Source organism: Podarcis cretensis (genome assembly GCF_951804945.1).
Source record: "Podarcis cretensis genome assembly, chromosome: 5".
Lineage (NCBI taxonomy): Eukaryota > Metazoa > Chordata > Lepidosauria > Squamata > Lacertidae > Podarcis > Podarcis cretensis.
In genome coordinates this window covers 29,054,400-29,069,474 of record NC_137174.1, presented here as the reverse complement: position 1 = coordinate 29,069,474, position 15,075 = coordinate 29,054,400, and the positions used below count along the sequence as shown (strand labels likewise).

The window sequence follows — 15,075 nt, the reverse complement described above, 5'->3', positions numbered from 1 at the left end:
TATATCCATTTATCTTTTTCCTCTTTCGTATACTTGGTAGCATACAGTATTTAATATTTTTTGAATGGTATGCCTCTTGGGCCTTAGGTTCCTAGTATCAAGGTTCCTTATGTTCCTTGAATCTCTTTAAAAAGGAGATGATGCTTTAGGGATGTTGGAATGTTCGCATGTTGCACAAGCACATCTGAAGTCCCACTCTTTCACCAGAATTTTTTTTGTAAATGAGGCTTGGATATAAAGGGACAAAGCAGGAAAAGAAGGGAGGAGGAACTGATACCCAGTTCATATTCCTGCAGCCCAAACCCAAACATGTTTTCTCAGACATCCTGCAGAGATGATGCAATTTAGTTGATGTGGATAGGACTGCTGACTTTTTCATGTTGACACACCAGATTTCTTAACCAAATAGTTGTTTCTGCTTGTGAATTGTTCAAAACCACCATAAGAACTTGCATATCATTTAGGAGTTGAAAAAAGGCTTCTTTGCAGTGACAATTTCCTTTACTGAGTTTTGACGGAAAGTAATAGTACTTTTTCTCCTTGTATCTTATTAATGTCAGGATTGTTTTTGTAGTGGATAGGTGGTAACTGATCTGTGGTATCATTCAATCAATATATACGTTTAAGTTAATTTTTTTTACTGGGCTATAGTTCCTATACACCGACTTGTCAGGAAAAGGTACAATAAAATGAAGAGCCACAGTGACGGTTATAATTATAATAGCAAGCACAGTTAAACTTATGCTAGCTAAAAAGCCTGTCTGATGTTTTAGTAAGATCCCTCTTAAGACATACAGAGAACATTAAAGTGCTTTCCACTGAGGTCTCCACAAGGTCAAATGCTATTCTGTTAGAACCTATCTGTTTGGATACGGATGCTCATGTGACCTTTTACAAATCAAAGATTGCTCCATGATTCATGCTAAAAACCTTCCATGCTTTTGGCAGAGCACCTCCTAACTCATGGGTACTTAAAACTCGTGGAAATGAAACTCAAAGAAAGAGCTCTTGGCTGAGCTTTTACACAGAAAGTTTCTTTACATTTTATTTTTAATAAGTCTTAAGATACGACTCCATTCTGAGACTTTCTATGGGCAAGCCCTATGGGATAAATAGGTCATTATAACTTTAGCTAGTGGTAGCAGTGCCAACATCTTCGCAATGTGGACTATTGCACTTATAGCATTGCTTAGCCGTCGTAAATTATTTGAATACAAAATCGATCATTGGACGAAAATGCAGTTAATTTTGTTATGGTGCACACCCTTCTATTTTAGACAGCATGGAAATTACTTAGTAGGATGCGGGATGAATTTTGCCTCCTTCATGCTTTTGAGAGGTACACAATGGGAAATGCAGTGCACATTAGCCCTTTTCAGGTGACCAAGCGAACACATGAAGGATATTGTGCACACTGTCCTTTTTGTAATCTTCACATGTTCATCCGATTGTCTATCTGGTACTTGCATGCATGCAGTTTGTACATTCATAAGGTATCTACAAAAGCAGGTTGCAAAATGCAGGTTAGAGCTTGGTTGTATAATCAGATAATCAAATGTACATGTAGATGTATTCCTGACCCTTCCCTTCATAATGGATGTGTACTTTGGTTCCTGGTTCTTATTATACAATCCCTTAGTACTCGTGTGCCTCAGACTAAATTGATAGAGCAATGTCCCTGAAACTGAGCTCAGGCATCAAAGCTGGCAAAGTATTCTGACCTCTTGTGCCCTTCGTCCAGAGCAGGACAAAGAGAGGTTGCCAGACAAAGCCAGTCCTTGGAAATATGACACAAACAAAACAATTCTCTGTGTGAACCCAACTTTGGAGGGGGGGGGGAGTAAGTGAAAGAAAATAAACAAGATGGGAAAAGAAGGAAATGATTCTTGTATTGTTACCGACCATTTATTCATTTTCTCTCCCTTCTGTCTAAACATTTCCGTTCTCTACTATGTCCTGGACTAATAAAAAACATGAGCAGGGAGCCAAAGTACAGCAAGTTCTGGGAGATTTCCCCTGGGTATGATGCATGGAGCAATCATGTGAATCAATACTTAATCCCCACCCCTTTAAAAGTGGGCAAATAGAATTTTAATGTGTTGCCTTATTATTAACCTAGGTGTCTACCTTCCATTTTCCACTATTGTCCCCAAAAGCTTTTTTAAAAAAACCAAATACATGGGATTTCTCAAAACTGAAAGATAATGGCTAAGAAGACATTCTACAATTGCCTTAAAATTCTCTCTCTTTTTAATTTGATTTAACAGTGATTCCAGAGTTTATTGGTCAAGTCAACACTGCATTGGAAAAGATAAGCAGGAATACAATTCATCTGTTTGATGACAATCAGTTTGTTGACATCTCCAAGAAGGTCTATGACACAATTCATGATATTAGATGTTCAGTTATGATGATTCGGGTAAGTGTCTTCATTCTTTCATGCATTGCCAATTAACACAAATTAGTCAGCCACATTGCTGTGCAGCATTCATAGGAACAAGAGCTAAACCCAAGTGACTAAGCAAGTGTGAGACAAATTCTTTCAAAAAATAGTTTGCATTTTGTTTTGAGAAACTGCACTGTAACATTCAGAACCAGCCACAGGAGAGAGAAGGTGTGCAGGGTGCGGTTTCTCCTACTTAGGAAGAATCTGTACTACTCACAAATGTCCTCTTTGTAAACACAAATATGTATGCTTTATGTGTATTCTTTGCCCAAGCCAAATAATATAACAAATAAAACACATTAGCAAAATAAAATAAGCAAGAGTTATTGCATAGAATGTTTGTGTAGCATATGAAGAAGAGTTTTTTGACAGTGTATCATATTAGCTATACAGAAATTGTTTTGACATTTAGCAGCTATTTGAAAAAGCTATTATTGCTACTTGATTGAAGGCTAATTTTGGATTATAGAATCATAGAATTGGAAGGGACCATGAGGATCCTCTAGTTCAACCCCCTGCAATGCAGGAATCTTTCGCCCAATGTGGGGCTCGAAACCATGACCCTGAGATTAAGAGTCTTGTTCTGTACCGACTGGTGATGTAACAACATAAAGTAACCCTATTGACAACGCAAGGCAGTAACTTTGGCTGGGGTTAAAATTAAAGAGACATTTAATTTCTGTACTGGAACTGCATGAACACAGGGTATTTGATGAGAGCAGAAGCAACTTTGGTTTCTCAGCCTCCAGCTCCATAATAGACATGGCTTGAAAGTGAATAGCTGTGAATGCTCTCCTTATGTTACAAATGCACTCCAGGTCATAGAACAATCTTTCTAAATCATGGTATATTTTAAGATGGCAAAACCAATGAACTAATTTGTAATTCTAGATTTCTGTTCTATTCTGTTTCACCACCGTCTTGGGTGTTGGGATTTAGCAGCTATTATGCTTGCTTCCATGGCTCATAGATTCCTTCCTGGAAAACAGGTGTGCTCTCCTGACATTTTGCTGAACCCGGCTGTGAATGATTGTGTGCTCTTGGGTTTGAGAGAATACATGTCCCAACTTTTGTGCTTATGAAAATCCCAAAGAAATGTAGATTCCTCATCCTGCCAAAATGAATAAGATTATGTTAAATGGCAAGCTTCTTTCACATTCTTCACACACATTACATGCAAATTATGCAGAGTAAACACTTTTGCTACATTATCAATATGTTCATTTTTTTCTAAGAACAAAGTATAAATATATGCAGGATAAAAGGATAAATGTTTTCAAGGGATATTTACTTCCTTACATCTGAAGAGGAAGATCAATTTTATTTCCCAAACATGCATTTTCATGTGCTTTGGTATAATGAAAATATGGGGACTTTTCTGTAGGAAATACTTCTAAAATACTGGTAGCAGATTTACTGCATGGATACTGTGAGGCATGGGGGTGTTCAGGATTGGGCTTGCATCTAAATTAGCAAATGAACTGAAAATCCCAAATTAGCTCATTCACAGTGTTGTTAATGGTGCTACACCTAGTATGGATATTAAAATCATGTATGAAATGCACTTGCCATTTAGAGTACTCACCTTGGTAATACCCAGTAAAATAACCATTAAAATATGTCCCTGTCTTCTTGCTGTGCTTGTATAGTGTGATGAGGTCAGAAAAAGATCTGTTGCGAATGTGACAGGGGGAATGGAGGTGACTTTTTGCAGAGGATGTAGGAAGAAGTGAACACTTTAGTAAACACTGAGCAGAGCTTTCTCCACTCCAGAAATCCTTTAGTTTTATTGAAACTCTTATTTTTATTCTTTTGCTCCCCTTGAGATTCCTTGGACATTCCATCAGAGACCAAACCTCCAAATTCTACTCAAATTTTGCTTTAGGCAAAATTGGTTGCAGCTCTGCTTTCGACATCCATCAGAGTCCTGAAATAACAGCTTAGTGCTTGATAGCACAGGAACAGTTGCACTTTTCTCACTCTCTCTCTTGCTCCCTCATTCTCTCCTAGACAGGCTAGCTGAAAACTCTTGCTAGACTATTATGGAACAGGACATTCCAGCAGAGGTGTTTAGTCCTATGATTATCGAAATCTAGTTTTTCTGTGCCACATGAAAATAGGCTTAACGTTATGGCAGGTTTTCAAGCAGCCCTTGCCTGTTCGCCTGTATCAAGTGAGAGTCACCTCAGCACGATGAGGAAAGGACACTTTCACCGGTCCTTTTCTCTTAGGCCACCAATTGCTAACATAGGCATGTATGGGAAGGCAGACAAGAAAATGTTTTTGTGGACTAGTCTCTTCTGTGTCCATATTTGGAAGGCTATGGGCAAGATAGGTTTAGAGGAGCAATGCTGACCTGACCCTATAGAATTTGCACTGCTAGACTTCACAACATGTGTTCCTATCAAAAATAGAAGTCACTATTTTCTGTCATTCATTTGAGTGATCATCTTATGTTGGAAGCGGGGAGAGGGTAGTTCTCTTATTCTAGTAATATTTGCATTTAGTTTCCTATAGTTGTTTGAATTGTGCCAGGATTCCCTTCCTTATTGTGTGAGTCACCCTGAGGCTTCTTTTGTAAAATACAACCAACCAACAGATTAATATAATTGTAATGCATAACATATATTTCATTATTTATTAATAGTACTTATGCCTTGCCTTTCCATTTTGAACAAAATGCTTTATCAGGCTGTAAATGGTCTTGTCCAGGGACAGTTCCTGGGGTTTGTAATGCTGCTAGTATTTATTTTTAAAAATGCCCCTCTGTAGAAACTCTTCATTCTTCCCCCATACCCAAAAGACAGCTGTTACACAGCTTGTTCATTTCTGCCATTTTTAATTGACCCTACTCAAGAGCTTACAGCAGGGATGGGAAACATGTGGATCTTTGAATGTTGTTGGACTGCAAGTCCCATCATCACTGACCATTGTCCTTTCTGGCTGGGGCTAATGGAAGTTGGGGTCAAATAACGTATGGAGGGCTGCAGGTTCCTTGCGGATGGGCTAGCTGGTGCAAAGGAGAATGAATGGGAAAGTAGGAATCACAGCAAATTAGTCGAGGTGTCCATGATTCCCAGATACTGGAGCCAGCTGTTACCTAATCTGCATTAGAATATGCTTAACATTGGCAACTCAAGGAAAAGTCAGAAGAAGTTAAATAATCTGACACGCCATCTGGACATTTCTGTTTCATTGACTTTGTTACGAGAGCTTGACACCTGAAGTGTTTCTGAGGTTTGCTTTAATAACAGAGGGCACACTTCCCCTTACCCTTGAAGCAGAGATCTGGTTCAGAACAGTGCCTCACAAAATGAGCCAAAATAAAGAATTCCATGTATATTGAAAGGAGGTGCATTCATATTCCTAATTAGATACCATCCAATTAGTTGTAAGAAACAGAACTAATACCTGCCTATAAGGCACTTCAGTATCTCTAAATGCTATTTAGGCATAAGCACTGTCTGCAGCAGCCAAGGTGAGGGAAGTAACATGCTTTACAGCCAACTGCTGGGACACATTGACTCCCTGCCAAACACACTGGGCTTCTGATTACACAAGGATCTGAGTACTGATGCGAGCAACAAAATTCTTGATCAAAATATAACTGGGAGATGTAAATGAACAAGGACACAAATTCATGGGGTTCCTTTCAACAAGAAAGGAAAAGAAGAATCTCTCAATGGGAACAGCATGGCAACTATTTCAACCATGAAATGACTGTGGGGTATTTTTTTTTAATTAAAAAACCTGCTAAAAACAACCAGTCTGCCAAAAGTAATTATTAGCTTAGATTGTCAGTGGTATAGTTCAAAGTTTAAGCAACCTCTCAAATGTGTAAAATGTTAGGAAGCATTGGGGGGAGATCAAAGGCAGGTACTTTGCCCTACTACAGACTCTATTATTGCTCTGCTAGGAGATTTGCTGAATTAGACCTAAACCTGATGACTGGTTCAGAAATGTACCATTTTGTGTTCATTCTGTGAAAGTGCCTTCATGGTTTCCCTACTTGAGTTTTCTCCTCTATACTTGCACATTTTCTATATCACGTTCTGTTAATAGCTTATATTGTTCAAGATAGAGGACAAGTCCTCTTATATATTTGCCATTTATGGCTTCCACCTAGTATAAAAACCAGTCAAATAGTCATACATGGTCAGATTCATTTGCTTCAGGGGTTCATTTCAACACATCAATCAGACTGCAGACCAGATCTAGCCATAAGTGATTTGAACATTACACTATTAATAGGGAATCAGTGATAAAGTGAAGCCTGATTGTAAATTAGTTACATATGTATTTACCATTTTATTGGTAAGTATATACGTAAGGAGCATATGGATTTGGCATTGTATTGCTTGAACCTGTAATTCTATGGCAATCTGGCTGGCCTTTTTAAAGCAGCAGCTTAATTGAGGACTAAAAGGTTGGGAAAGCAGAGTTCTGGTTCATAGCATTGTTTATGTGGGGTGGCTGAATGGTATCTAGGCAGCTGTCTGTGCTGCATATTATTTGATGCCAGCTGAGTACTGGAGCCTCAAACATGATGCTCTTTGAATACCTGTAAAAGTGACATGGGGTCACCGTCTGGGTGAGATAATGCTGCCAGGGGCTCTGCATGGAAATGAAAAAGCTACACAGAGCAAAAATGACTAGAAATCATAATAACCCACCACAGGCAGTTGTTTGAACAATATCAAACTGTAAATTCAACAGCATTCATGAATCAGAGCACACAAAGCTTCTCCACCCCCTAATCATCAGAATGCAACATTTTGAATTTAATCCTTATTAATTTAAATGTTTGAAATGTTTCTGTGCACATAAAGGTGGGAAAACATAGAGCCATCCTCTTCCATTGAAATAAATGTGGCAGCTCCTGTGAGCACTTGACTTCTGTGTGTGCTTCAATGATTTCCCAGCCAGAAAAGATACCATATTTACTCGAGTCAAATGTGCACTTCAATTTTCAGAAACTTGAAACCAAAAAGTATTTGTAAACGTGTCATTGAATCTAATTCGCACCTTAATTTTTGCAACATAATTTGGCCAAAAAAGGTGAGCATTAGATTCAAGTAAATACAGTAATTGCTTCTTGGTAAAGAGCTATGAAATCTTCTGCATAAATTTTTGTTTCTGTCAGAATAGAGTTTTAACTTCCAGGTTTCTATTGAGAGTTATAATTGTTTTAGGATATATCAGTGGAATTCTGGACTGGTGAACCACTGACCAGCTCTTCCATCATAACTTCACTCAGTTTTCAAGGTATTCTAATAGTGATATCATTGTTCGTTTTAGTAGATCTTGTTCTTGTCATGTTCCTGAGGGCTAGGCCGATAAAATATGATCACGTCACCAGGACTTTGTGTCATTTGTGCTAAACCTCTCCCTTCTTCCTTCACAAATGAAAGCTGAAATCTGAAACGTTCATACATTATACAAATTGTAATTGTACAAATTAAGTACATTCTTGCATGCTTGCTTGTCACGTGTGATTTTTCTACTGCTGTTTATAGGAAGGGAATCATAGCTGTCAGCAGTAGAGCATGCTTTTCTTACGCAGAAAGCTCCAGATCTACACCATTCACTTAAAGCATGTGGCTTCCCCCCAAGAATCCTGGTACCTGTAGTTTACCCCTCACAGAGCTGCAGTTCCTACCAGCCTTAATAAATTGCAGTTCCCAGGGTTCTTTAGGGAGAGCCATAGTGTGGATGTGACCCTTGTTTCAATTCCTGGAATATCCAGCATAGAAAGACCCTGGAGAGCTGCTGCCAGCGAAGGGGAGTTAATGCTGCACTAGATGGATAGTTAGTTTGCCCTGGTATAAAGCAGCTTACTATGAGGAGAAGACCTATAACTCACCCTGATATTTCACTGGTCATTGCTTATAGAGCTACGGACTTTGCTTAACAAAGCTAGAATCTTGTTTTAAAAAATAAAATGAAAACGAGGGGTGTGTTTCACCAACTATTCACAACAATGCTTGTGCATTGCAGTTTTGGAATTGGGGCATGAGTTCAGCCATGCTAATAAGTGGGTAAGACTACTTTAGCTCTTTCCCTTCACTTGTAAGTTCCACGGACTGCGAGGTGGTTGCCTCCTTGTGCTAGGCCTGACCCCATACATTGCTTTGGTGGCTTAAGCTGGTGTTCTTTTGAATTTTTTCCCCCTTCCTCCTTTGAGTGCGAACAAAAGGGCAGTGCTTTTGTCTCCAGCCCTCTCTGGTCCTGAAATGTTGCTCTGCTACTGTGTTGATCCCTGCCCTTCTTCTTTGCAAGTCTTTTTAAGCCTATTCAGTTTGCTGCCATCTCTATTTTTGTGGCTTTGTATTCAGAACAAGAGATCGTTTTCATTCTCTGATTATAATTACGCCACTGGAGTCAGAGGTTAAGGTTACGAAGGTTGCATCTTTGGGCACGGGAAAGACTTTTATTTTTCTGTCCTCAGTAGTGATAATTGAAGGTTTCATGGGCTGCTTTTTTGTTGTCATGGTCAGTCCACAACGTTTCATTTTGTTCATAGGCTATCTTGCACAACTTACTTACAAATGCCTTATAGACCTTAAAAGAAAGCCGTAGAGTCTTCAAGCGAAGGGAAGCTCAGTTCAGGCAAGTCTGAAAACTCACATACTCTTCAAATTGTTCCACAGCTCAACAAACAGTCTACATATTGATGGCAGTGGATTTCTAGGAGTATTTGTTCTCCAGTGTAGACACTGCAAATGCAAGTGCTTGTAAACAAGTCATGTGTAATGAATGAATCAATCTGTTTCTACTCCTCTTTTGCATGTGTTTACTTGGTCCATTCAGGTCTGTTTCTGCATTAATACACTATTTATTTTTATCTGAAGTCCACACAAACATTGTAATTTAAAAACATGTTCAAAAATATATATTCTCTTAATATATGCACATCTAAACATTGCTTGCCACTCCAATCTCCAAGCAGTGAGAGACTCCAGGGATTTCAAGTGCTTACCCTTGGTTTCCTTGGAAGGAAGGTCAGTGGAGACTATGGTGTCTTTAATATCTATGGTTTTATTTACACATATATACAACCTTGAGCATAGGATGTAAGGACTCAGTCTTTTTACATACATATATGCACATGCACATGTAACTCAGCTGGGAGTGTTCCCCCTAAAAAAAGCCCAGGCATACGCACAATATTCTGAGATACTATAGCATGTTAGTGCTCCATGTCCTTGATTTAGAGGACATCACAACAACTATTCTTTAATGTTTTTAATACTGTTGTTGGGAACCATGCTGATAGCAGCACTTTCATGACTACAGTGCTTGCACAGCCAAAGGTAAACATTGCTGGGCTGGACCCTGGTGTTGTGGGTGCCTGTGCTCCTGCTTCCTACTTCTTCTGCCTTTTCGTGGCAGTGGAGAATAAAGCTGGACTTTGAGGAAATGGTGTGATGGAGAACAGTGGAGACTGGAAGACAGGAGAACTTGGTGCCAGAAGTGAGAAGGCAGAGGAGCAAGCCAGAACATCTGCAGCTGAGAGATGCACTAGATATGAAATGAACTCCTCTTCTTGCTTATTTTATATCTATGTATCCAACTGACACAGCCTAGGGAGCTATCTAAGAACAGCACTCCTTGATTCCCACTGCTTAAAAAATTAAAAATCAACTGTTAAGTGGAAGACTCATTGTTTCAGCTAAAATGGCACATTGTTTTGTCCATTGTGTATTGTTGTAACATGCACCAGCACATAGTTTTGCAAGTGAAACTAGGCTACATAATGAATGCTTTTTTTCTGGTTCTCCTTGAACTGTCTGCATTATGTTTGCTCCAGTGCTCTTGTTGGGATTTGTGGCTACTCTGCAGAATTAAAATAGATATAAACTGATCACTGTCATGAGATCAAATAGATGGGATTGTGTGTTTACTTCTGGCCAACATTTCTTTTCCTAATCTCAAGAGATAATCAGCTCTTTGAAATATTGCTTCTCCCTGATCTCATAGGACTGGGCTGAATGTTCATTTGAAGCAATTCACTGACCACTTAACAATGGCACAAACTGTCTCTGTTGATTTAATTCCTTGCCTTGACAGTATTTTGGAGCTGCACCAAATACCCACTTGTTTCAATGTTGTGGATAAAAGTAGAGCTTCCAAGGATATCAAAATGTTCTCGAACTTTCCCCGCACTTAGTTTGTTAGCTGCCTTTATCCACCCCAACAGCTGAAGCTTTAGCATTATGTGTGTGTGTGCGCACACACACACACACAAAATTAGATGGTTTTCTTTGTGCTAATGGTGTTCTGCTCCATCCACAGGGATTGTGTAGTGAGTGTGAAGATGGTATTATATTACATGGCCTATCAGAATATGAGTGAGGGCAGTATTTTCTAAATCAGGCTTGCCCTTAACATGATTTTTTGTTTCCTCCTTTAACATGGCCTCCCCCACTGCGAATTGCTTTTCAAAAATGCCTCACTGGTTCAGTTGCTGGAAATAAGCAGGTTCTGTTTGTAGCTTTCCCATGGGCATCTGGTTGGTCATTTGAGAACAGAATGCTAGACTAGATGAGCTTTTGGGTTGATTCAGCAGGGCTGCTCTTATATTTTTATGTGCAAGTGATAGTGTGAAGATCTCTTTGCTTTAAAGTTCTCTAGAAAAATGATTAGTGGGAAGCTGGAATCTGACTAAATTCATTCTTAAAATGGAGTGTTGGAGGAGTGAGGCTCTACTAGTTTTCAGGTTGCACCTAGGAATGCCAGCTGCAAATTCCATGGCTTTAACATCTGCCAACTTTTTTTTCTCCCTTCCCTGCTGCTTTGTTTAACATGCAGCTGATGAAGAGCTATGAAGAACCCACAACTTTGCTCAGTATTTTATGAGTTTTTGGTTGGTTCTAATAAATGTATTGCCTCACCGTGGATTTTGGACTTTTTCTCTGTTGGAACAGCATAGCTTCTATACTTTTTAATATGTGGAGAACTATGAGTTTTAAGAAGATCACAGTATACAGTGTGAGTGTATTGTACCTTATACTAGAGCAGTGAGCCAGATTGCTAGATATTATATTGCTTTATTCCTACATTCGATTTATTCCTACACTCAATACAAGAATTGAGCACCCAGCCTGAACTCCCCTTCTATTATATGAGCACTGTAGCAAGACCATAGATTCCCACTTTATTGTCTCTTTATAACACTCGAGGGAATGCTGTAAGAGTGAATCACATACATAATGATAAATTTGCCAGGTAGTGTGTGGATCTGAAGGTAAGGAATTTTCTAAAGTTACTCAGACTTGGTTCAGGCTTTAAATTAAATTGCATACTGTGCAGACATGCAGCAAAATAAGAATTTGGGCAAAACATGCCCCACAATTAGTAAAAAGCTAAATTCTTCCTTAAGGGCAAATATCATCACCATCACACCTTTACTGGCATCACTTACAAACATTCAGAATAAATAGGCCAGTGCGATCTCATTGCCATTTCAACAGTATAGTCATTTGCCAAAGGGAAGAAGAGGCGAGTAATCTATTTCACCTCTGTGGGACTCCAGCAAGGGCAGGGTCCTGTAGCGTACCTCGGCGGCAGAAAATCAGATAGAGGAACTTGGCTACTGTCTTGGTGAGCTCCTGGTCTCTCCCCTGTAATAAGAAGCGTATAACCTCTGTCTCTGGTTTCCATGTTGGGATACATAGGTGGTCTAAGAATTGTTGGCGGAGATCATCGTATATTTTACAATTAAGGGCCATGTGAGCTAGAGTTTCCACCAGGTGGGCATCACATGGGCAGATCCTATCTCCTTCTGCCATACCTACAAACCTACCCCAAAGGAGGTTAGAAGGATTACAATTGAACCTTAAGGGCAAATACCAGCCACACAACTGAAACTTCCGCTTCTGGAAATGAAATGTATGCAATTAAAGGAAGCATATCTGAACCAAACCTGCAAAGTTTCAAAGTGAAGGGGGAGCAGTGAGTGAGTTAACTGGAAGTAGATAACTCCATCAGGATCCAGGAAGAAGTAAGAGTGAGGAAAGCTTTGGGGGAAGGACAACTCGATTATAAAAGTCAAAGCACTCTATACCAGGTGCCCTCCATATATTGTTGGACTGCAACTTCCCTCAACCCCAACGAGCATGGCAAATGCCCAGACATGATGGGAGTTGTGGTCTTAACAACACCTAGAGGTAGCATTGGCTACCTGTGCTCTGTACAATCCATCACCAGACACTTTGCTCTCTAACTTAGGCCTGGGGAAGGTGGAACACGATGAGAGGTTGCCGATAGTATACAAGCCAACTAGTAAGTGTAGATCTGAGCAGTTTCCCCACATTGTTTTGTTAAAGTTGTATATATTGACTCTACCAGTGTTCTAGTTAATCTCTGAAAGTTTCTGAAATTGATTTTAGAATTGGCACATGCACAGTTCATTGAGTCTTCATTGTGTGTCTTTTTATCCTTCCCCTCACTGATTGGTTAAAACTGCACACAGAAGAGTATTGATATGATTGCGGAATTCTCTTTCTCATAACAGGAAAAAATGGACAGCTCCATCAGTCTCTCAAGGCTGTTGCAGCCTTAATGTAGTTTGTGCTTCTATGTCAAACTGTAGAGAGAAAATATAAGACACCACATGGTGGCTTCCATAAGCTCCAACCAGCATGCCCATTAGAGATGATGTGTGATGTGGTCCACTAATATCTGGAGGTCACTAGGTTGGTGAAGTCTGAGTTAAGGGAAGGAGAACAACGCCTCTCCTTTCTTAGAGGGCCCTCTGCCAACTCCTCTGAAATAAGCTTACAGTGGTACCTCGGGTTACAAACACTCCCCTAACCCGGAAGTAGTACCTCGGGTTAAGAACTTTACCTCAGGATGAGAACAGAAATTGTGTGCCAGCAGCACAGTGGCAGCGGGAGGCCTCATTAGCTAAAGTAGTACCTCAGGTTAAGAACGGACCTCCGAAACAAATTAAGTTTGTAACCAGAGGTACCCCTGTATTTGCTTAGGAAACAGATGTGGAAAGGTCTGGCTGCAAGACTGCTGCAGCAATCTCTATTTTGAGTAGAATTAGAATTAAGCACTTTGGACTTGTATGAAACTTGGCACACTTACACACCAAGTCTTTGTTTGTTTTGTTTTGTTTTTGTTGTTTTGCTATGAGTCCCAGTGAGGGGACTCATGAGAGGGAGCATGAGAGAGACAAATGTGTATTTCTAGTTAACATGGTGATATCTGGATGGTGCCTTGCTAGCAGGAACCTTTTGAACATTAGCAATTTTTTCTCAAGTATTTTACAGAACCTAGAAGACAGGCTAGACATATGTGGGATAGCTGTATCAAAGGTAGCTTTAAAGCAGCCAGAAAGAAAAGAAGCAAAGCTTTGAGATGGAGAGTTTGTCCTGCATCAAAGATGCCAAGTAACTGGCCCCACTTACTTCATGTCAATGAAAAGAAAACTGATCCATTTCAGCTGCTGGCGGAACATGTTACTTCGATTAAAACAGAAGGCTAACAACTGTACAGTATCTTTGAGGTCCAAGTACTATGCTTCCCAGGCAGAGACAGCAAAGGTTGCATTGAGCCACGTTTGCATGAGGAAGCTGACACGTCTGATGTTGAGTATCATCAGATGCAGCACATAGCAGGTCAGGAAAAGATGGTTGTCGGGACAGGAGGCACAGATGTGGATGTGATCATTGTGTCTGGCTTGCAGCACATTCCAGGGACTGAGGTATGGACAAACACAGCTGTTACAACAAAGCACATGAAATTACAACTACGTGGGACCCTAGGAGAGCAAATGCATCAAATATGTTTCATGCATTCAGTGGGCATGATGTAACCTTGTTCTTTGTTAGCTTTGGGACACATGGAACATATTTCCTTACAGAAATGTTTCCTCTTGGAGAAATGCATTTCTGATACTGGCAGAAGGCCCAACACATTTTTCGTTTACCAAAAAAATAAAATAAATGCCTTGCTGTCTCATCGGGAGGTGATTTTGCTGCTTTCAGTTCAAGGTGGCTAACTGAGGCAGCAATCTCCCCCCCCCCCATGTGAATCCCTTTGGGAAAAGGCTGAATTATGGCTAGTGTTGTTTCCAGGAGCATCCTGGCCCAGCCACACAGACAGCTGAGAACATCCAGGCTGCTGCCTGTAGTGGTTGCAATGCCTTTTGGAGGGAGAGGGAGAGGGAGAGGGAGAGGGAGAGGGAGAGGGAGAGGGAGAGGGAGAGGGAGAGGGAGAGGGAGAGGGCTCCACTGACATAGTTAAAAGACAGAAGGGTCACAACAACACCATACAGTGGTACCTCGGTTTACAAACGCTTCGGGTTACAAACGCTTCAGGTTACAGACTCCGCTAACCTGGAAGTAGTACCTCGGGTTAAGAACTTTACCTCAGGATGAGAACAGAAATCATGCGCTGGTGGCGCGGCGGCAGCAGGAGGCCCCATTAGCAAAAGTGGTACCTCAGGTAAAGAACAGTTTCAGGTTGAGAACGGACCTCCGGAACGAATTAAGTACGTAACCAGAGGTACCACTGTACTTTTAAAACACATTTAACACAAATTTAAACTACATGGCTTGAGAACTGTAGTGTAGCCTTCCCAGAGCTACAATTTCCAGCACCCTTAAAGAAATCAGTAC

The 15,075-nt window shown here is 40.3% G+C and overlaps 1 protein-coding gene across 6 annotated transcripts in view; it reads left to right on the top strand.

The window, feature by feature from the left end:
* The window catches only part of CTNNA3 (catenin alpha 3), a 566,819-nt gene that overhangs the window by 472,195 nt on the left and 79,549 nt on the right, over positions 1-15,075 (top strand). For all 6 annotated transcript variants that reach the window (XR_013838691.1, XR_013838692.1, XM_079975614.1 and 3 more), the window contains one exon: positions 2,268-2,419. Coding sequence is in view for 4 of the 6 variants with exons in the window: in XM_079975614.1 (XP_079831740.1) it covers positions 2,268-2,419 (152 nt within the window). In the remaining 2 variants the exon portion in view is untranslated. The remainder of the gene's footprint in view (positions 1-2,267; positions 2,420-15,075) is intronic.